Here is a 23,804-nt window from a genome sequence, read left to right on the forward strand (position 1 = left end):
ATGGTAAAATTAATTCTAACACTGGGCTATGATATGAAAATGACAGACAGAAGGAGCACTGAATGTGCAGCAGTAATTAACAGTCCTAAATGGCTCATTACAATTCGTGATTTCATTAACTAATCAACTATTTTATGAGCGGCTGTTTGTGTGAACGCATTTTTTTTCTCCAAACGTACCTAAATGCTATTTGATTGGAGCATCTATTGCTCTTCAGCTTGCATTGCTTTGCCCAAATTCCCACAAATGGATTACCCATCACTTATAGCTGTTGCCAAGGTGCTCGGTGTTTCAGCCTCATGCTTTTCAAGCCTTCAAGAGATTTCACACACATAGATTTGTGCTCTTGCTGGACTACAAACCCCCAAAACAAAGTAACTATGCATTATTTACTGACAGTGTCAGAAGAGCAATACCAAGGGAACTTCTTTTTGTGACAAGATCAATAGGGATTACAGTGTGTGGTTCAAAGTACAATTTTAAAAGACAATTTGGTGACAAATTAGCAGGGAAATAAATAGTGTGTTAGTTTAGGGTTGGGCTCCTTTGCATTAATTCTCCTAATCTATGGCACTCCACTGGAAGGATGAAAGGAAAGACATTGCCTCACCTGTAGTTTCCAGGTGAACTGGTCACTACACTACGCTACAACGTACTACAACAATAACCTTACAGGAGTAATCTATTACTTTTGAAAAAGTAAAGACAGACCACATTGATACAATTGAACATGCTCTTCTAAAATGCTCCAATTAGGCTGAGATCTGGCTTACTGTGAAGGTCACAGCAGATGTTTCACATCATTTTCATACTCATCAAACAACTGACACCTTGTCTCCACAGATGGGGGGCACTGTCATACTGGAAGAGACCACTGGTATAAGGATAGAAATGTTTCTGTTATGCTAAAGATGGAAACAGCTTTGTAATGTTTTGCAGTTAGGTTTTCCTGGCTCAGTCATACTAAAGTAAAAATAGGACAGCAATCTCCTTAGCACTAGGAAAAACTGCCAGTTTCATGTTTTTGTATCCTGCAATTGATTGCAAGTAGTTGCGGTAATCACTTTCGATCACAAAGTAATTGCATAGATCGCCTGCTGGGAGGTAACCTGTCTCTCTATTGAAGACTGACTGCATTCACTCTCAGAAAAACTGGAAAAGGTTTGCAAATAACTTCGGTCTAATTTGTAAATGCAGTCAGACTGATCGCTCAACTCATCTGTGACATTATCACTTCACAATAGGGGACCCGACTCAGCTGGTTGCCAGCTGGTTGTATTCTGGTGGATTTGAAACACAACTGGACTCTGAATCTAAGTAGTTAATGTGAATTTTTCTATGCTGACAGCAACAAATTTGTAACAGAAGGTAGCGATTTTTGCCGATTTATCACAGTCACCCGCTGTATCATCACAAACAGATTGCATGTAATTGCCAAGCTGATCCCATTACATCATGAACCGTTAACAGCAGACCGACTTACTGCTGTTTTATCGCTGTCCTGAAGGTGACAACTGACTGAGAGTGGCCGAAGACCTGGTCCCCATCTTCAAATCAAAAATTTCAAAAGCAACAAGATCCCAAGTTCATTGCACACAGTGACAATTTTGGTCGTGCTGTGGTTTCCAACCACTGCCATCATTAGTGAGACTGTAGCTCTAGGGAATCAGTTAACCCAAAGTGTACCATGTGACAAAAGCAACAAATAACCTCGCACACAGCATAAAATTTGAATTAAAAAAAGAAAGAAAGAAAAATACTGTTAACTACAATTAAAGTATAGAGGGTTTATAACCATGATATGGCTCTGGTTAAATCCTCTTTGGTACGTACCAAAAATCCCTCTATAACATATAACAGAAGAATAATACGAGGGACAGTAAAAACAGCAATGTAACAAAGCAAAGGTATTTCCAAAACCATTGAGAAGAAATACGTAGATGCCTGCAAAATAACAAAACAAAGATATGGCCTCATAACTGATAACAGTTTACAGAGTAGGAGCTGCACAAGTTCTGCTGTCAGTCTATAAGTAGAACAATGTGAAAAGTGGGAGATTATAACCATTTTCTCATTAAACATTGTATTGCAGATTAGGTAGCATGTGCTAGCAAACAATTAGAAGTGTGTTAATGCAGAGTCTCAAATTGTGCTATTTTGAGTTGCACTGCTCTCCTTATAAGGATAGAAGAACAGAAAATGGGTCGCCCTATACTAGCCTTGATGTTTTCAAATTCTACAATGTGAGGGGAGAGGGGGGGGGGGGGGAGCTGCAGCAGAAATGCACGCAAATAAAAGTGGAACTATACTGCACCAAACTAATTGGTTGCATCCATCCCCTCTGTTCCACCGCATACCTGCGGCAGAACGCACGTCTCTGTGGCAAAGAGAGCGTGGGTAGCAACAGTGTGTTATTCCTGCCGACGCATCTCACTAAAGATGCCAGGACATCTCCCATTATCACCGACTCCTCATCTGACAGCGGTCTCCTAACAACCACGACATGGACAAACTAAAAAGGGAACGTACAAACTAGAATGTAAAAGCACTATCTCCCACCTCCACCCCCGAGCTGGATATGTGGGTTATGCGTTTTCAAATCGGAAGCGTGTCCTACCTGTTTCTGCCGTTCCAGGAAGGAGGAGGAGAGGAGGAGGAGAAGAAGCAGGCGCATCAGGATGTAGATAGATGCCGCATTTAGATGATCAGGAGATAGCTGGGATCTGGTGCTCCCTCCACAGTCACGATGCACGTCGCCAATGCATTTATCCACTTTGTACTTGACGGTTACTTTTTACGCACAGCTGCTCTAGTATGAAAAAAAAAAAAAAAGATTGAATCCAATTTACCGGAGCCTGCCTGTTATTTATTTGCATTGGAGACCAGTTAACCATTTATTCAGTGCTGATGCAGACAAAACAGCAGAAAGTGGACCACAGCTGAAGCAAGGTGCAAGGATACCAAGTCAGACTCACTACAAATACTATAGTTTATTCATGTAAACGAATCCAAATGTTAGTCATAAAAATGCAATACTTCAGTAATACTTCATTTCTTTTTCTTATGCCTCTTCTTTGTTTATTTATTAATTTATATTTTCATCTATGTATTAATTTTCTTGCTATCCTTTAAGGTATACCTGCATTGGTTAGCTAGTAAAACAAACCTTAAAGCAACTATTCTCTGTTACAACAAGCCGGACTTTAAAGTCAACACTTACCACATTTTAGGACATTTTCATATTCCCCTGAACTCTTCACAGGAGAGACATATGTTTAATTTCTCTTAAAATACACCCTTTCCCCCTTTTTCGTCTCTTCTTTTGTTTTTTTGGTAATAATAAAGATGGCGGCAAGCAGACACCAAATCACAAAAGAAATGTGTGGCGTGTTCACGAAAACCCCAAATACTCACCTAACAAAATTAACAAAATTCATTAACCTGATTTTTTGAAGATTTCACAGTTTGATAATTATACAGTCAAAAGATCTGAAAAAAACAAAAACAAAACGTTTACAAGACCTGCCATAGTTAAATCCAGGGGACACAGCGATAAAAAGTAAATAAAACATCACTGACTTTTGTCTGGAAGCCTGTTTTCCCCATCAGTGCAGAAAATTTCAAGGTACTATCTTAATATTATTATTTCAATACTAACCTGAAACATGTTTATTGTTGTCAGCTTCGAGGCTTAATAAATGATCGAGTATGTAAAGTACGGATCCAAACTGACCGACCTAACTGCATCTCTGCTTCTGAATAAAATTCAATATAACACTCTACAATTATTTCTTTTTCTACGTGGGCATACAATGTGCTGTGGTCTTCCCACTATTACACAGCATTTAGTATGTAGCACACTGAGACACGTCACTTCTGGCACTAAGTAGGTTGCTATAAATGTAATACTTTTAAAGGCATGGGCAGAGAGCATTGTGCAGTTTTAAAACTGGTGCAAAGAGAATAACTTGAAAAGAAAAACAACCCAAAAAACAAAGTTAAACCAACTTTACTGACAGTCTATTATTTATTTTACTACAGTCTTGCAAGGAATATACATACATATTTGGTAAAATACTGCCATCCACTATAACTTGTTTTAAATGAAGTGGCTGGTGTATTCCCCTCATTTGGCTTACCAAGCTCTGCATCCAAAGTAACAACTTCTTTTTTTATCCTCTTACCTACTGTGCTTACTAGGTAGTGTTTGCTGCTGTCATTCTGAAGTTGGCAACATGCAGTGCACTGAAAATTGTTTTACTGGCAGAGATTTAGAGTTTTCCAATACACAGCACACTTGTTGCCAGGATAGATTGTTAGAAACGACCCTTATTGGCTATATATTGAGAAAGAACACCGGTTTTTATTCTGCACAACTTTTTTTTCCCTCTGTCACTACAGCACACTATAATGAGTTTTGTTGTCTGTCATTAGAATCACACGACAGGGTTCATGTTCAATTCATCTGTGCAGCATAGTGTATTTCTGTAATGCCTATCAGCAGATGGGTCGTCGACCTGCACACTTGCCCAGGCTGAGGTGTGTAGAGGCACAAAGGGAGCAGCAGGAGCAGATGGGAGCGAGATGGATGACAGGATGATGAGACAGAGCTGTGTACTTAATATTTAACCAGTGAAGATGCATGCTGCTGCTCTCAGGAGGGGAGAGGATAAAATGATCACAATGAAATAACACTGATTGTAGGGATGCTGGAATCAAAGGTAGAAAATACTGTGCTCAAAAGAAGCATCATGTACTGAGCTATACTCAAATTATGATGTACTGAAATATTATTATTTTTAGGTTGTAAGAGACTTTAGTTAAAACACACACACACACACCAAAAAAGACCAGTATAAACATTTTATTGTAGATTTGCTGCCCCGTCCTGTTGCATGACCCGATTTGAGCCAAGCTGTTGAATAAATGACCTCACCAAATAGTGTTTGGGTACTCTACTTTGGTAATTGGTAAAGTACTTGGAAGCAGTAACTGTATACTTACTTTTTCATGTACTGCATAGAATTGAGAGGAAACAATGAAGATAAATGTGAACCGTTTTGTCAGACGTTTTTTTGCAGAATGTGATGCCACAGTCAGGTTAACCTTTATTGATTTGAATATAAAATGCTATCACTTTATCATATTGATCAGTAAATTTGTGTGAAATCGTGCTTTGATTTGCACATGAATTCTTGAGTTATGGCCCAAAACATGTTTTGTGGAGCCTGTTGACTTTTCACAACCAAATATATCTAAAGATAATTTAGTTAAATCTGTGTTATTCCGCTCTGCTATCCTTTTCATGTCATTTTTCCTGTTAGCTGACCTGATAAATACGAAAACCAGATCAAGTTCAATTCATTAACAAACAAATGGTAATAAACGTACAATAACATACGTATAATAATGACGCATGCAGTGATTTTGTCATAGTATTTATCACAAGTAAAGTACTTTATAGCATTATTATGTCTTGGTATGTGTTGTCAAGAAGTTACACACGTACACGGGTATTTTTGAAAACGGAGATTTTCCGTTTTCGTTTTAAAAAAAATCCCGTCCACACGTAAAAGCCAAAACAAAGGAAAACGCTGCTCGGAACATGCCAAAGCAGCAGGTGGCGATATATTCCTAACCGTGTAGAAATGTTGGCCAATCAGAAGTCTAGAAGCCTGGGTGGGAAAGAGTAAACAAAGATGGTGCATAGAAGCTGAACTGAGTCCTATGTGCGGATAGACAGTAAGTGTGTGTGTACATGTAAGCATTTAAACACTGCAGAGAGTAAAAATAACAGTAACGGTAATTTGTCTAAGTCCACCATTGTAGAAATTCATTTCACCGAAACAATAACCTGGCGCACAGTGTGACGTCAAAAGAGGCGCACACCTTTGACGCTGCGTTTTCTCAGTTTTCCTCGTCCACACGTAAACGCAAAAACGGAGTTTTCGAAAATCTCCACCCTGGCAGGAGTTTTTAAAAATCTCCGTTTTCAGTGACCGAAAACGCCGTTTACGTGTGGACGAAAGGTGCAAACGCATAGAAAAATCTGCGTTTTCAAAAATACCCGGGTACGTGTGGACGTAGCCCAAGTTTGACTCTATTACTGGAATAAAGAATTTTTTTTATATATGACTGAGGCAGCAGACTTATGTCAGATCATTTCATACATAAACAGCGTCATATTATATAGATTTTAAAGAAACCTCAATACATACTAAATGTCCATCCCCCAACATAAAGCCAACAGAAATGACATCATCTCTGTTCCCCACCCCAAGATTTTGAGTAGCTACACTTCACCTTCCACAAGTTATGGGGGAGATTTAGAGTAAGCTATTTCCAGACATTTATTATGATATTGATAATTAGGTTTTAATTAGTATATATCTATATGTGACTTTGAATATTGTTTTTGTTAGCTTAGAATTAGCTGCATTATAAGCCAAAGTTTTTTTTTATATTAAAGGAGGAACAGTCAGTTGTTTGTACTCTGTGACCACTAAATCCTACACACTGTTCCTTTAACATGAGAATAACTTTGAATGCTAATGTGTAAATTCGCTCTGTGAAGAACATAACACATCACACAATACTTTAATCCCAGAGGAAATTATGTGGTCACAGTTGCTCCAAAGTGGATCTCAGTGACGTCGATGTATTTATGGGTAACTGTGAATGGAAGCCGTTTACTATACAGTGTTGGTGCTGATGACTTAGCAGGGTGCAGGGTGAAGAAATGTTTATGAGCATTAGCTGTACCATAGAAGATTAATGGACTATTTATGCATTTAATTTGGATGTAAATAAATAGTAAATTTATGGTATGGCGTTGCAAGGATGTGTAGAAGATGATGTTTTGCAGCAGCGCCCCCAGCTGAGAATTACCTCAACTACCTAAGTAGACTGCTCTTCCTCCTGGCTATTCCAAGTCCAATTCACACATTAGGCCTTCTTGCTTTGGGCTGTTTTTAGTCAACTGAATGATGAATGTATCTGGATCAGAGGGTTCAGCTGGGACTTCTGCTAGCACTAGTCATCTAATTTTGGTCATGGGTTGCTTTGTTAATTCACTGTGATAGTGAATGTGATGCTATTTCGGACTAGGAGAAAACAGAAACTGAACAGCCAAATCCTTAAGAGTACCTGTGTGTCATTCAATAAGCTACAGTCTAAATTATGCATTACCTTTAACACTTCAGTTTAGAAAGTGAGTCGCTTAAAAAAGTAAAGCACCCACATGGAGTTAAAATAAAGAGAGAAATTAGCTTCAGAGATTTTATTGTAACTCATTTTCAAAGTAACTCCACATGCCAAACTGTACTTTTACCACAGCTGAGAGCATCTGTAATGCATTTTGACGTATTTGTTCCCTGACCTTGCTGCTAAAGAAAGTAACATCAGTCATTCAAAATGTCAGACTGCAGGATCCCACAGAAACATTCTGTCTCTCACTGCCACGAAGAGGTTTAAGTGAACAGAAAGGAGACAAGCAAAAAAAACATGTTGATTCCAAGTCACCTTTGATTTATTCAGTCACCTAAAATAGTACATTATTCATTTGTTGCTCTTTTCATTGCAGAACCTTTTTGTCCCCAGGTACAGCAGCCCAAAAACCCATTTCACCCTTTTAAATGCTTTTTCCATTGTCAAAGGATTCTCAATGCAATGACCACAATGAGTTTATCTGTTAATTTCAAAATGGTGTATAAGCACAATAGCCCAAATTTGCTTTTCCAATTATGAGACAAAGCAATAATTACTCTGGACTAAGCTCCCTTCAATAAGCCTCAAAGAGAAGTAGCTTGCATCATTATCATAATAAAGAAAATCATCCACTGGTAAAATTGACAGTTAATCGAATTAAACTGTTTCCTCGAAACCTGGAAAGAGCTGGTTATGTATGAACCATCACTGTGTTACAGAGGTGAATCCACTTTTTAGGAGAGAATGTACACCATCACCCAGAAAAATCCCTTCTTGGTCCACATTAAATATGACCTAACAAGATACTTTTCAGAAACAGTTACCCACAGTTGCTGACAAGGTTGTCAGGGAGAAACTGGAGTGAGAGAGACCATCAACTCTTATAAAGAAAAAGAACCCTGTTACACCCCGTTTAAATATGAAGACATCCCAAAACGTGCTTCTTTTTTTTTTTTTTCTTCATCTGAGTTTATGTTACACAAGGACTTTGCTGTTTGTGACTCCGCATTTTAACAGTTCTGAATTTGACAGACAACCCCTGCTTTGCATCCAAAAAGCATCATAAACATATGAAGCTACTCCATGCTGCTAATTTCATTGTACACCAATCGGGCTATTGAGTGGTAGAAACCATCATTTAGGGAACATGTGGTCTGTCAGAGACAAATGCTCTTCAGGTGGTTTGTGGATTTATGCCTCAGCGGTTGTAGGAAGAACTCTCACAAACAGAGTTTTGGTGTCAAGAGATTTGACTGAAGAATCAGCTGGCAGCTCTGGAAAACAGAAATATTTATGGCTAAAATTACATTTGAGCAGAGCAGTTTTTAAAACTTTTAAAAGCCTACAGCTAAGGAAAGTTACTTTGCTTTATTAAAGAAGTTAAAAGAAACTTGGTGTCTTTCAGGAAAGAATTGACAATGCACTAACTCATGTTTTATACTTGATTTGGACGTCCTACTGGTTACAATAAAGAATACACAGCTTAGCATCTAACAACATGCATAACTAGAATCTTACAGCTTTCCCTACAAGCTGAACATGTTTTTAAAAAAATCTGCCTATGTGCAGATTTGCAAAATCTATTCCAGTCACAGAAGCCATTTTTCTGCATGTACTACTAGGTACTGAGTAGTATTTTAAGGAAAATCTGGCAAATGCATTTACATGTTTTTACTAACTTTTCACGAGAAAGTGGGGGAAAAAAAATCACTGTATCTCTATCAGGCATTAATTGCCTTAAAATCAGTTTCAGTGATGGTTTTAGTGATCTTTTTTTCTTACCCTGAGTAAGGTCCTCATCCAGGTAGAGTTTGAGCCGCCTGCTGCGGAGGCCAAAAACTCTGGCAGTCTCAGAGAGCAAGCCTTCGTGGTTAAGCTGATTCTGGCCTACTGGGTTGACCAGTAGGAGGGTACCCACGTCTCCTGATTGGCACTCTAGAAGAGATAGGGAGGGTGTTAAAGAGAACTGTACCACATGTTACATCATTAAAAATGTTTTTTATTAGCAAGGCTAGTTCTGTCCTGAGAGGGCATATATATTCAAGCTTCAGCTGGGAAAAGATGAGGGAAAACATCCTGGCTGAGTAGAAGGGAAAGGTGAAAGGACTGAGACTGAATGACTCAAAGGATAAAGTTGGATTATACTCAATTTCCTGCAGTAGAAGCAAAACTGCATCACAACTGCACAACCAGCATGCATGATTTGGAAGAAATGGAAGAAAAACCTAAATACAGCTACAGTTACTCCTTGTCAATATCAGCTTAAAATAATAGGAATAACTGTAATGTTGACAAGAAATCCATATACATGGTAGTTGATGGTAGTGATGAGGAGACAGATGCCACTCTGTCTCCACCAACAGCTGGTTAACTTACAAAAAAAATGAAAAATGATCTTGACGACCATTTGCCTGTGGTGCTGATGACCACATGCAAGCAATTTACAATTTTTCTAGTTTTGGTGGTAAGCTAATTTAAGTGGCTGTGCAGGCACAAGTACAGAACTTTTTGAATAAATATATGAATCAATGTTTGTAGCCTCAGTGGAAGAAATTTGGTCTGGAGCAAAATCAATGTCAAACTTTTCATTTAAAACTAGTTCAAGCTCATATATAATGCAAATATAAAGAGGACAAAAACAAAACAAATAAAACCCTCTCAGTATTTCTCTCAAATAAAATGTTGGTCAGACAAAGATTAATTAGGATTAATCTTTAGGAGTGAGAAAAGCGTGTTGTGCACATAAATTCAGTTTGTGTGGCTGCTTCTCTCACCAGCTGGCTGAGCGTTGCATAGTAGAAGGTTTACATAAGGACACACGATGGTGTTGGTGGAGGAGGCGGGGCCAGGTGACGCAGTTCCCGCAGTCACTGACAAAGTTTTACCAGTCAGAGTCTGCAGGTCCGTTTTGCTGGTCAGCTCTGTGAGAAACAGACAGTTACATGTATACATATGTTTCATGATGCTTTATGAAATCTATAAAACGAACAAGTCCTCAGTCACACAGAGCTAGAGATCTGGTGGAGACCCCCTGGCAACCACCTGTAGCTAGGGAGCAATGCTTATTCTCTAACCATTTGGTCAGTGGTTGTTTCATCCTGCCTGCTGCTGGATAAAATGAAGGCAAGGCAGTATTCGCTTTAGGTTTGCATCACAGTTACTGCTTAGTGAGTAGTTGTTGAGTGTTTGCAGACAAGTCGGCACAAACTACGTCCATGGCAACCACAGCAATCACAACAAGGTTTCAGCACAGTAGACCTCTTTGTGGAATACTCGTTTTTCCCTAGCGACTGGTGGTTGCCAGGGGGTCATGTACCAGTCTCTAGGCCTGTGTGACTGGGGCCTAAAAGATGAAATTAGTTTAACAATTATTATCACAGGATAATGGTTGCTTTTACTGTTGTCATGATAAATGAAATCAAAAAACTGACTAAGCTCTGTTGGCATTTCTTGCATGATATAGAATGCATGAAAGAACCATTTTTATGACTAAATAATTAATTAATTCTCTTTGATTTCAATTTGCTGGAAAAAAGTACAATATTATGTTGTATAATAATAATTTAAATGATCCTTACTCTTAAAAATGAACTGCTCTGCAAAGTGGAGTTTGACAGTGAAAGTTTGCTACACTGTGTGTAACTACCCATGTTTTCTGTTATTTTTTACTGACATTATAGCTATGAAGAAGATCAGAAAAGTGGAAAGGAAAAAACAGTCAAAATTCTGTGGAAAAAAATATCAAATTAAAAATGGTTAAACTGCAGCACAAAAACAGCCAAAATAAAGGACCCGGAAATATATAAAAAGAAAAGTGAAATAAATGACAGATAAAATAACCGACTGGTAATAAAGGAAGAATTTTCATTGTTTTTAAATATTTGGAGGTAAAAATAAGATGTACATTTTTAAATAACATGATTAAATGTTTTCATAAAAAAGAAGGGAGTTTAGTTCTCACCAGTTCCATCACTGAAGAATTTGAGCTGTGTGTTATTGGTTCCAAAGATGCTGCTGCACGCTTTCTTCAGCTTGTCCAAGTCTAGCCTGTTATCTCCTTTGGGATTCTCCAACAGCACTACACCCTCTGCACAAGAAACCAGTTCAAGAGGATTATTAACATAGCCAAACAGTTAATAAAAGTTAATCACAGGTAAGATAATTCTACTGTATTTATACTATAGTTGTATTTAATATTATATCAGCATTTGGTTGCACATATGTATAATCTCAATCATCAGCAGAGAAGATTTATTTTAATGATTTAAAATTAGACAGTTACAGTTTTCCTGTTACACCACTTAAACTGGAGAAAAACAGATTCTCTCCCCATGTGCTACCTTGTTCTTTGTTGTTGACCTTCACCTGGAGGTTGACATATGTGCAAGCTGGTCCATTTAGAGGAGCCCGAGGGGCTGAAGATCCCTTTACTATGGTTAACTCCAGGTCTGAACCCTTCAGCTGCAACAGACGTAGAACAAACAGTGAAAGAGTCAATAGAGAAAGGCACACATAAGTTTCATTCTCATGATGATTGCAACAAATATACTTAGAGATATGCAAGATGGTAACCACTAAACACAAAGTTAAAACTAATTTTATTACTGTAACACCAATTTGAGTGCTCCTTGTGTATATTATGTATATACTAAATACTTTCCAGCACGTTTCATGAATGCTTTAAGGTTGTGTCAGACTACAAGCTGCTATAAAACTGAGCCATATATAACCCTGCTTGGTCTAAACGTATTCTTTTATACCTGGGTCTTTTCCTCTATGATGACGCTGGCAGTTTTTGGGACAGGGAAGGGGAGAAGTGGAGCCTTGGTGGTAGCCAGGATGAAGTCAGTGTGAGCCTTGATCACAGAATCCAAGTACTCCCCCTCTGGCTGGGAGCGGTAGTACACTGTTATCTCGTCTGATGGCACCAAATGCCCCTAAGACCAGACATTAAGAGACAGGTGGCATGAGAAGTGAGAGTTTTTCTTTATTGGAGCAGGCTTACCAATAAATGAGTAAACAGGCTAAAAGTCTTGCTTCAGTAGGTCTTCAAACAACAACACAAATCCAATGACTGCAAAGGACAAAAAAAATCTTTAGGACAAGTAACTCTCTTCAAAGTTTTTTTTCCTCCTTTATACATAAATTACATCTGGAAGAAATGATTACCTGAAAGCAGGAAGGAGGCAAACAAAATGAAAAGATGAACAAAAGAGTAGAATAGCAGGATTAAAAAGCAGAGACCGTACAGGAAGAAATAAAGGCGAAAGCAAACAAGGGGACATTTTTACTGGATGACAGCCCATTTATTTTGGCATCGTATGCCGCAAACGTCCAATAACCTTGACATATTCAAACACATTGATCTAATCCTAATCTGAGTGTGCAGCTGGGCACACACATGCACAGCCGTACACACATGTACCGATAGTGTAGCACACACATTCTTGCAAACACACTATTTGCAATATTTGGCTCAAGGGCGGACGGACAGCCAGCTATAGAGAAGTCGATAAGAGGAAGACGGTTTAAAGGGTTCTCCAAGTCAAGGTAACTGATCCTACCCTGATGGGGCTAGTACAGTGTACATGAGCCTCTGTACGAGTGTGTGTGGTGGGAAGAGGGGGGGGGAATAAAGCAACAGATCTCTCCAGTTGGAGAACAGTCCATTAAAAATAAGGAAATGGTGACCCCTGTTTCTCAACTCTGCCTCCCACGCAAACAGTGATAACAGGTGCAACCCACCAAACTACTACCAAACATGTACAAGAATTGCTAAAAATTAATTCCCATCCACAGGGTGGAAAATTCCTGACAGATCTCAGTTTGAAATAACTGGAGGAATTTAACCTGGCAGGGAGCCAGTGCACACCACTGCTATAGGGGGATGGAAAAAACTGTTTGTTGCTTGTGAAAACAAGGGGCTGTTGGCTAATCCGTCTTTACTCCCCAGACCACTTCAAAGCTCGAACATTAGAATCTGAAAGGGGCCAGACTGTAATTAAGCTTCCATTAAGCCTGCCTTATGATGGAGAAACCTCTAACTGTGACGCTGCAGTGGAAAGATTTCAAAACTGCCCGGACAATAGAATGAGACATAAAGACGAACGGGGGGAGGACTGGGGTGACGGAAATATAACAAAAAGCAAAGTTACTGTTTTGACTCTACACTGCAGTCTTGAAACACCAATCAGTTCATCAGATTAACTAAAATGGGAGTGGTTTAAAGGACTAGTGTCATACATGTGAAAACAGGGGATTGTTTAGTTTGTTTAAATAAAGGAAACATCCTCAAAAAGTTCACATCTGAAGCAAAACTACTCAAACTGCCTTAGTGGCATGTTATGTTTTGCTGCTGCAACTACGTCAGGTTCTGCTTATTAAACACTGGATTGTAAAATTCAGTAGTGGTGTGTTATGTGTCCCTCTTGTTTCCACAGCTAGTAGTGGTCCAGAAATAAATGCCCCACCTTCTTGCGTAGTTTCTGAATGCGGTTGATGACCTCTCTGGCAACGCCTTCATCCACCATAGACTGATCTGGGGTAACATCCAACAGCACCAGGACCTAAATGATAACAGATCATGAGCAGAAGAGAAGAGGGGAAGATTAGACTCATAGCAAAATTTATGACAGAAGTTTTTCTGTGACTTGAGATGAAGGTGGCGCTCTAATAAACAAGATTAAATTCTGGGTGATCAAAACAATGTTTCAAACAGGTCTATCATTTTTTTTTGAAATAGCCATTTTAAATTATTATTACTATTATTTTATTTTAGATTAAAACACCTGGTTGGAACAATATTTAAGCTGGAGGTTTAATTAATTTCATTAGTATTTATTCTTATCCAAGCTTTTATGTCTTTAAGATATGTCAGGTACTTTTATCCAGAAAGTGAGAAGACCATTGGTTAATGTAGCTATAACTGTGAAAAATGTACATAGCACTGTCTGCACAGCAATTTAACTGTGTGCTGTGTTTTCCAATAATACTCTTAAATAGAAAGAAACAATGAGGTGAAACGTGCTCGTCCTGGCATACAACCTTGAGGAACTCCATAGTGAAATTTTCTCTTATTACTTATTAAAAAGACAGAATTTCACACAAAATAAAGATTTTCAAGCATTACTTATCTCCTAATATACACATACAGTGGCCATGTTTTTTTGTACAGATGTTCAAATGCTTGTTAATGGAAATATCTAATCAGCCAAAACTTTTTGGCAATTCATGAGCAAAAATGCTAATGCCAGGTTGTTTCCAGCTGAGAGGAATGTAAAAGTAACTTAAATAAACCCTTGGTAGAACAAAGGTATGCAGAAGAGCATCTCTGAATGCACAAAATATCAAACTTGGATTACAGGAACAAGATATTGCATTGGGTGCCACGCCACTCCTGTTAGCTCAGAAGAGGAAACTGAGGCTGCAATTCAACAAAATTTGGACAATAAATGTCTGGAAAAAACTCTGCCTCATCAGATGACTTCGAATCTGCTTCAACTTTTGGATGGCATAAATTACATGAAAACATGGCTCCATCCTGCCTTGTATCAATGATTTAGACAGCTTATGGTGATGTGGTGATGTGTATGGCATGGTTTAAACTGTTTAAATGCCACGGTTTACCCAAGTATTGCACTGACCATGTCCATCTCTTTATGACCACAGTACCCATCTTCTGATGGCTCTTTCTAACAGGAGAACTCAAACGGCCTCCACAGTTACCAGATCTCAATCCAACAGAGGCCCTTTGGGATGCAGTGGAACCGAAGATTATCATCATGGATGTGCAGCCAACGAATCTACAGCAACTGTCTGATGCTATCGTGCCAATATGAACCAAAAGTTCTGAGGAATGTTTCCAGTCCTTTGCTGAATCTATGCCACAGAGAATTAAGGCAGTTCTGAAGGCAAAAGGCCGTTCAACCCAGTACTAGGAAGATATACATAAAAGTGCCAGTGAGTGTAATTAAATTACTTTAAAACTGAACCACCCAGTCCTTTACCTCATTGTTACAAACTATTACTTTGAAAAGGTTGACATTTAGAGTTGACAAGAGCAATCTTTAAGCAGTTAGTCTGCTATCCTGTTGCCCAAACATTTACAGTGTCAAAATGTAAGACAACATCCAGGCAGCAGTAAAGGATATACTGCCTGCTTCTCATTTTATCATGGATAGAAGGAGAGAAAGAGGAGTGAATGTACACATAAAACAATGGAGAAACAGAATATGAGAGAGAACAGAGCGTCAGACAGATGGAAGCTGAAGAGTCGGTGTGAGCGAGTGAGCAACAGAGAATTAAAAAGCCAGCTCAGTAAACTGGTATTAAGGTGCAGCCGTGTGGCATGTATGCGGTTGAAAGAGCACTGATTAGAGAGGGCCTCTGGGAAATGCATATATACTGATTCCACTTAGCTGCGAAATGACTTCATACATCACACTCACAGTAAAGAAACATAAATGCATTTACAGTATGTGGCAGCTTGGTGTAGCAACAGCAGCAGAGTAGTTCTTTTTTTTTTTTTTTTAGATCTAGTAACATTACACTGAGCACCTGAATATAGTCAACATCGACAGGTAGCCAAAGCAAAGAGGTTGCAAGACCTCCTCCTTGCATTTTATCTAAACTTCACACTGTGGCCAAAATTCTTTGGATACAGGGTTGTAATACCAAGAGCACTGGGTTTACCTGTGCATCAGAGTGTGCTTCATATTGTGCAGAGCCTGAGCTCTGATCAAAAGTGTACATCAGCCTCAGGTCCTCCTCGTGGAGCTCATGACCATCTACCACTATGGAGCCTGCAAATTAACCAGATAATTAATCATAAATATATATATTTAGCAATATAACGTTCATCAATTCCTAGATAAACAAAGTTTTCGAGTATTTTAAGTAAAAAAATGTTGGTTACCACAAATCTTTTCTTTTCTAATCTCAATAAATAGTAATTAGTCCAACAACTTTTCCTAAGGAAAAAAAAGGATGACATGTGGATTGTATAACCGTGTTAAACACTATACTTAGTGTATGATTAAAATTACTGATAATAAATTAATGCAACAAAATATCTGCATTTCTATTCTAATGTCTAGTTTTACAAGGATTACTGTGCTGGCAAGAGATAATGGATTATTTCTAAGTGTTTTAAAAAAGGTTTGCCATAATGATTGCTGATGTGTGTTGTAAATGAATCAAAGCTGGCTGCAGACACTGTTAAAAATGATTAAACCTATTTATATCTCTGTTTAAATAAACGTGCCCGATGATTTGGTGGAAGAGTTCATCTCCTGACAGGACTTCTAAAGGAGATTTGAGTTTTAATCACAATGAATAAAGTGCTCTCTTTACATTTATAACTTGAAAGTTAATTTGTTTTCTTGTTTTCTGGGGTCTGGACTGATGTTTGTTTGTATTTTAATACTACTTAAAACTTAAGTCTTTCTAGCTGCATCCGCACTAGATCTGAGCTTTAAAACAATACAGCAAATGCAATCTGCTCAGGTTCATATCTCCATTTTGCCAGTGGCAGCAATTACCCATATCTCTGTTCTGACTAAAACCCATGACCGTGTTCTCCTGTCCTCTTCACTTTTCCTCACCCGGAGGCTCGGTGAAACAGTCGCTCCATTTCTCTCTAATCTGAGATTTCCACGCTTTAATTTCCTTTGTCCCTCCCTGCTTTGTTGCTGTTTTACATCTTCTATCTTAACCATTATTCTTCCACCTCATGAAAGTAATAGCATCAAAAGGTATAGGTTATGAATATTGGCCACAACCTACAATCACTTTCTAGCCTAACGGTCAATCTCTCGCTTTTAGAGTCATGGAAATTACGCAAAAGTTTAAAAGTGGACTCAACTCAAGTGTGAGCCATTAGCTTTTTTCCATGGTAACAGAGAAATGCTCCACTAGTGGATCAATATAACTCATCTGCAAACCAAAAACAAACGACTTCTGTTGTTCATAGCTTCCATTTAGTTTAATAGCAAGCAGTTTCACATCATGGCTTGCGTTTGATTTTATTTGATGAACTGTAACTTTGTAGTACTATAAACATTTTCTTCTTTCTGTGCCCTCTCTCCAACATTTTTCTACCATCTGTCTCTTTCCATGCATCGCTTCTTTTCCCCCTCACAACTGGCTGGACTTCAAACATGCAAGTGATTGGAAATCTTAAGTTCCCACAGTCCAGCTGACCTCTTCTGCCTCCTTCCTCAAAGACTCTGGGGGCTCTCCTCATCTTTCTATAATTGGAGAGACAAGATACCTTGCATTGCTTTGATCCCTACCCTGTTCCAGACCAGCTAGGGTTTGGATTCAGAGGATAAACTGGTTTCCTCGTCGAGGATTCGTCGTTAACACCAACTGACTGTTCTACACCACTTCATTATTTGTTTAGTAATATCACTGCCAACTGATTAATAATATGATAACACCACTAGAAAACAAGTAAACAGTGAAAAAAGGATACATAAAGATGAAGTCAATGCAGAACATAAGGCCGCTAATTTTCATCAACACTGCTGAAACAATTTTGTGATTATTTATTTTTAGTCACAAATTGTCTTTTTGGCACAGAGTATTACCTTTCTTCTGGAAGGCTTCAAGCTGTTCGCTGGTGAGCTCCTTGATAGAAGCAGTGACGGCTTTGAAGGCTCCCTTTAATCTCTTGCCCAGCACCATGTGGTCTGGCTCGGCTCTCAGGCGGATACCATACTTGTCCTTGTCTGTTGAAAGTGTCAACTGTCGCACATTAAGCTCCTAGGGAATGAAGAATAGTCAAACACACCATGTCATTGTCTTTTAGTTGGCTGCAAAATTGTTAATATCCCACACTGGGGAATACAATGTCATCTGCCCAAGACTGATACAGGTACAAAAACACTGTGCAGTAGGTCACTTGTACTATGGATGTGCTTGGAACTCAATATAAAATTCACTGTAATGACATACCAACATCTTATTCTGGTATACTTCAAGCAAAACCTAAACTACAGTAAACTGTTACAGGGGAGTTACTGTACTTGTATTACTACTACACATATGAATACGTACATGCACACTCACAATGTACAAGATTTATAGACTCAAGCTTTGCTGTTAATAGAAGTTGACTGATAAATGATTGATTTATGCATCTCCTGACTGCTTGGATCAGCTGGCTGTTCTGGCGCTGTTGTTCCAAACAAACAGACAAACTGTGCAGCATGGCTGAAGGGTCCTTGTCCAATCCCTTCTTTACTTTTTAAAAATGTTCATTCATTGCCCATTACAAAGGCTGTTCCCATTAGATCAGAAAGGACCATTAATGTGAGCCTGCCAATAAACTCATTGGGCTTCAGTTGTTTATTTATGTAGAAAACAAGCAGATACTTCTACTCAGTTGAAACAATAGAAAAGTTAAAAACTTTATATACCAGTGTTGTAAAGGGCAAGTCAGAAATGATCACCATTCACTCAAAGAGTACATCAGCCCTGAAATCAAATAGTCAGTAAGCCAGTCAATCTGTAAATCTCCAATAAGCCATCCCCCCTTTTCAGTCAATATTTCATTTTTCAGTCTGGGGAGAGAGAGACATCTGTGATCCAGTCATATCAGCGATACTTAATTTTGCCATACTGACACCCGCCCGGCCTTGCCATCCATGGGTCCAGTCAATCACAATGCTGTAGGTTGTGACTGAGATCGAGCTCTAGCACAGTTGACTTGCTGACAGAGAGCACAGATAAGCTTACTGTAGAGGGTCGATGTATAAACCTTAAGGGCACTGGGGGGGTTGAAAATATAAGTTTACTTAAAATGGGATTCTATCAATGGGTTGATTTCACAAAAAATAGCCCATTTAATCTTGAGGGTAAATATGGCTTTGAGGTTCTGCGAGTCTGTGTAGGGGAATGTGTGTGTGATGACTTAGTGTGCTGGTGCATTACAATGAAGGAAGGCTGTCAGCTCAAAAAAGCAACTCATTTCATATTTGACATAAAGCTCAGAGGAAACTAAGCTGACAGAGTCACCAACAAGACTGTCAACAAAGCAAAGCTGACCCAAGCTAAAATTCAGATGGCCACAACAGCCAATCTCACTCTGCCTCCAACCTCTCCTCCCTGAATGTTAGGAGAATTCATTCAAATATATTAAATGTTTACCTGTTCCACAAGGACAATAAAAATATGTAAATCGTTTTTTGCATCTTAGTTAATATTTCTCTTGCTCCTAAGTACTCGTCATGTCAGACACACGAACAATGGCCACAAAAAAGGTCAAACCTATAAAATATATTTGTTGTGGTTAAAGATGAATCTATACTTAATGTGGTTTTATAGAAATTAAGAAAAAATAGAAAAATTCAGCTTCCAAAGATTGTTTACCGGGCTGCAAGGCCTCCACTGCTCTCAATTCTGACTGAATAAACCTTGTTTACTGGCGGGAAAGCTAGAGGCTGACAAGGTTAAATGTCCTCCCCACCAGAAATCAAACAGTGATAGATAAGAAGTGGCTAGAACTAAGATAAAGCTCGGAGGATCCAGCAGAAGGTGCAGCAGAAGCTCTTTTCTGTAAAAGATGTGTTAATGTTCGTCAAAGCAGTCATGTGGGGGGTTGAATCAATTTTCCAATTTCAAGAAACAAAGACTTACAAAAATCCTGCAACGGTGAGAACATTCTTCTTTATGACGGTACTATAATGTCCTCTTTTGTTGGAAAAATAAAAAGGTAAGGACTTCAAGGATTTAAAGACAACGGGGATTAGTCTCCAAGCCTGTTAAACACCTGAATCGATCCTCACTGTCTAGCAAATAAGCACACACTGACATTGGTACACAGAAGACTTATGATATGCTCTTAAAAAAGAAAACATGCCTGTGATTGCACTTTGTAGTTGAGAAATGTGGCAACTAGGGTAGATCAAATGTTAAAGAACATTTAGAGGCATGTGCTTCGCTCCTCTTTTTGCACGAAACAGACACTGAAATTTCAATTACAGCTAAAGATCCAAGTAGCGTGTGAACATGTACTCCCTCTGATGTTCATCCCCTCTATCAAATCAACAGCAGTGGCTTTGGAGTGTAAACACGGTTCCAGGGATGTTTCTCTTTAGATTATAAGTTAAATAGTACTGATCAAAGCACAGTAAAGCAACAAAATTACAGGCTGGGGAAAAACTTTGCAAGAAAGTGACAAGAAAATACCCCCTCCAACAGCACATGGGTAAAAGCAAATCAATCTCCTCAATTTACCAAAAAAAAAAAAAGGATATGAATACACAATACAATATAAATGTTTGAACGGTTGGGTGGTCTATTTACTTTTTCTAATTTACTTACTTCAAGTATGTATTTCTGCAGTGATTCAATGTCCTTCAGAGCCTCTGGGTCCTGGTGGATGACTACAACCTCCTTCAACGGGTACTGTAACGCAAACCAAAAAGCTAAAACCAACATTAAAGAAAAAGGATGCACAACACAAACTAGCATACACCTACAGCTACATTTAGATGTTTAGTAAAATACAGATTCATCATAAACCTTGTTAAAGTATGAAAAGTAAGTACATTTTGACACAGAGTTCATCTACTGCAATTCCAAGAAAATGAGCAACAAAAAGCAAAACTGCAATTCTTAAATCCTGTGTTTGGCTATATATTGGATACATTTTTTAAAACAGAATATTCGATATAGTATTATTATCATTATTATTATTATTATTTTTATTTACATTTGGACAATTACATTTATTGAGTCTTCTATGAAAAAAAAATATTTTTACCCAAAATAAATAAAGAATACTACTACCAAGCAAAACAAACATAATATGGCAGTAACTCAGGAAATGATCCAGGACCTGAGTCAGACATGGTCCATATTACATCGCGTCTGATTGAGTCTGACTGTGTTTAAATTGTGTCTCTTTTTGTGTTTGCTTTCAATCACACCATAAGAAGGCAATGGATGAATCTACTGATAAACAATGTAAAATGCGCATGAAAGTCCTGGAGAAATGAAGTAAGTGACCACTGAGTAAAGACTCTTCTTGACACATTTTAAATCATGTTTCCTATAGAGTAGGTACAATGTAGATCCCGGTGGATTACAGAAGTGGATAGGGTCAAAATGGTAATCTACCTTGACAGGCAGGGTCTTCCTGTCTCTGATCACTCTGCCCAGCTCAATCACAGACTGCATCCGAGAGACGGCGCCTTCAATGCGCTTGTCAATCAAATTCTCCCTGTAAAAACAGAATTAAATATTGAGTGTCATACTTTTCATGTTACCATATGCAGCACCGAGTGAGAGAATCAGTGTTTGGATAACTCAGCCTATTCTGTGACACCGGAGAGAATGAGATTGGGAATGGGAATACCATCAACTGAAACTAGAAGTGACTGAGCTCTGTTCATTTAAGCCATGTGACCTCAGTCTCCACTCATAACAATAACACATCCTCTTAGCATATATATACATGATTCTGTAAAACTATGTAGGGAATACTTGGGTGGACAGCAGCATTTTTACCACTAAAAGCAATCCTCATCTTTCGTTAATGGTGATTTAAGAAATTAATTGAGTTATCTGTTGAGGAAAACACTAGAGAACAGCAGGGTCAGTACCGCATATATAAAAGACAGAGTTCAGAACCATCTATTTAGCTCCACTAATAAGGTACAACAAGACTTCCACCTCTGAATTCAAATTAGAGCTGTTCAGCCACTAATAATCACACATAACAGCAATATTATCCCTAACTATCTGCAGGCACACAGAACTATACACAATGCTTGTTCATTTACTTGTGGCTTGTGCCTTCTCAGTGTGCACATCACATTGGAGTAAAACAAGAGGAGTGGGTGGCCAGGGACAACCAATCATTTAATGAGGTGATTGACGAGCGGCTGTTCCCACCAGCTGATTGGTAGCTGACCTTTGGGAGGAAGGTGAAGTACTCTCATTTGACAGCAGGAAGGACAAGCAGCTAATAAAGCATCAGCCCTGAGGGCTGCCTAAGTGACAGGGGAGATTATATGAACCATTACACAAACTATTTTCCTTATGCTAAATCAAATGGATATTTAATCACGTCAGAACTTTTTTATAGTTAAAGATGATGCAATTAAGTTTGGGCAATTAGAAATTCCTCCCAGGCATTACAAAACTGATCAGCCGCCAAGCCACAATTTTTACTGGAGTAATTGAAGTGAAAGGAAATGAAAAGAACACATTTTGTGAGCTATATCCATTCTGCAGGGCCGACAATCAAGAAAGGGTCTGTGCAATTCTGCATGAATATTTCTCAGCCTCTTCTAAAATCTCTACTATAACACTGTCCAAAGACAGAAAAAGACATTACCCTAAAAACCCCAAACAGGATTAGACTCATTTTCTAGAGAAAACAGCAGTGAACAAACAATTGCAAAAGTATCTCTTGATATCAAAGAGTCTTAGATGGCTATTCCATTTAAATAGCAATTTTAAGAATGCTTAAGAATTGTTTTTCTTCTTTTAAAATGTAATGAGGGGCACATTTTTTAAAAACTAGGGTCACTGTGTTCAATATGTAAACAATCAAAGATAAATAGATGAAGCTGAAGAACAACAGGAATTAAGGGACAGAATGAGAAAAGCCTGGAAATTACAAAGAAAATACTGAAAACTCCTCCAAATCTACTTTGAAGAGTTAAGAGTTCAGTACAATTGTGGTAAAGTACAGCCACACACTGTGGCTGACCCTGATTAGACTACATAAGCAGTGGATATCCTCTCAGAAAAGGAGCTAACACAAGTGTGCTTTCTGTTTTTGCTGCTGAGTGCTATGTGCCAAGAAAAGCCAATGAACCCAGTTGACCTTGGTTAGATTAAAATGGCTGAAGAACACTTTCAGATTCTTAGTTTAATTATGCACCTAAATTGTAGAATATATTTGCAGCTGGAGGTGGTTCCCCACATTCTTCAATCCTGTTTTAAAAGTTTAGTCATGCTAACCTGCCACCCCATAGTACTTCCTCTTTACTTTTTATGACACCATGATGAACTGCCACTAGCAATGGTAGACCTTTTCTGCTTTCTGGGAGATTTGCTGTGAGCTGGAGGTCCACTCCGACCAGAGCATGGTTCATGTGCTGCTATGCCAAACTAACCAAGACTGCAGAGCAGAACAAGGACTACTGCTGCCAGCTGCAGTCCAAGACAGAAGAGTTACTTCTGTCTTCTGTATTACTAAAAGGTCAGCTGATTATCTATATCAAAATATACTTGAATTATCTATAGATGAGAACCTGATTTAGAGAACCATCTAATATTTATTCAAGAAAGGTTGTTCCTCATTTCAAATCATTAAACAATATCAGAATCCATCTTCAACTGTGTTTCCAGCAATTTGGATTTATCATCAATTACCCTCTATTTAGCTCTGTCTGGGTCTCCACCAACTATTGATAGCTGGATCTGGAACTGAAGCTACTAAATGAACAACGTTTCTCCCATTCCATGTGATTTCTTTTCATTTTCTTTCACCTGGTGTTTTTGTTTTTTCCCCGAACAGCAGTGACAAAAACACTGCAGAGCTGAGCGGCGCTCAATAGAGTCCCCTCGGCTGCGAATTC

The 23,804-nt window shown here is 38.5% G+C and overlaps 2 protein-coding genes and 1 long non-coding RNA gene across 3 annotated transcripts in view; 1 reads left to right on the plus strand and 2 right to left on the minus strand.

Moving 5' to 3' along the window:
* The window catches only part of atp2b2 (ATPase plasma membrane Ca2+ transporting 2), a 128,009-nt gene extending 125,251 nt beyond the window's left edge, over positions 1-2,758 (minus strand). Inside the window, exon 1 of the mRNA XM_025907250.1 lies at positions 2,618-2,758. The gene's annotated coding sequence lies outside the window, so the exon portion shown is untranslated. The remainder of the gene's footprint in view (positions 1-2,617) is intronic.
* Positions 1-23,804, plus strand: part of LOC109202267 (uncharacterized) — a 712,495-nt gene that overhangs the window by 412,741 nt on the left and 275,950 nt on the right. The window lies entirely within an intron of this gene.
* Positions 7,507-23,804, minus strand: part of iars1 (isoleucyl-tRNA synthetase 1) — a 56,365-nt gene continuing 40,067 nt past the window's right edge. The window contains exons 24-34 of the mRNA XM_003454548.5: positions 21,331-21,433; positions 20,533-20,616; positions 17,796-17,970; positions 15,898-16,007; positions 13,677-13,772; positions 11,967-12,143; positions 11,547-11,667; positions 11,168-11,293; positions 9,981-10,127; positions 8,989-9,141; positions 7,507-8,480 (exon numbers count right to left, since the gene is read on the minus strand). Of these exons, the coding sequence (XP_003454596.1) occupies positions 8,398-8,480; positions 8,989-9,141; positions 9,981-10,127; positions 11,168-11,293; positions 11,547-11,667; positions 11,967-12,143; positions 13,677-13,772; positions 15,898-16,007; positions 17,796-17,970; positions 20,533-20,616; positions 21,331-21,433 (1,375 nt within the window). The 3' untranslated portion in view covers positions 7,507-8,397. The remainder of the gene's footprint in view (positions 8,481-8,988; positions 9,142-9,980; positions 10,128-11,167; positions 11,294-11,546; positions 11,668-11,966; positions 12,144-13,676; positions 13,773-15,897; positions 16,008-17,795; positions 17,971-20,532; positions 20,617-21,330; positions 21,434-23,804) is intronic.

The sequence above is a fragment of the Oreochromis niloticus genome, linkage group LG5 (genome assembly GCF_001858045.2).
Source record: "Oreochromis niloticus isolate F11D_XX linkage group LG5, O_niloticus_UMD_NMBU, whole genome shotgun sequence".
Lineage (NCBI taxonomy): Eukaryota > Metazoa > Chordata > Actinopteri > Cichliformes > Cichlidae > Oreochromis > Oreochromis niloticus.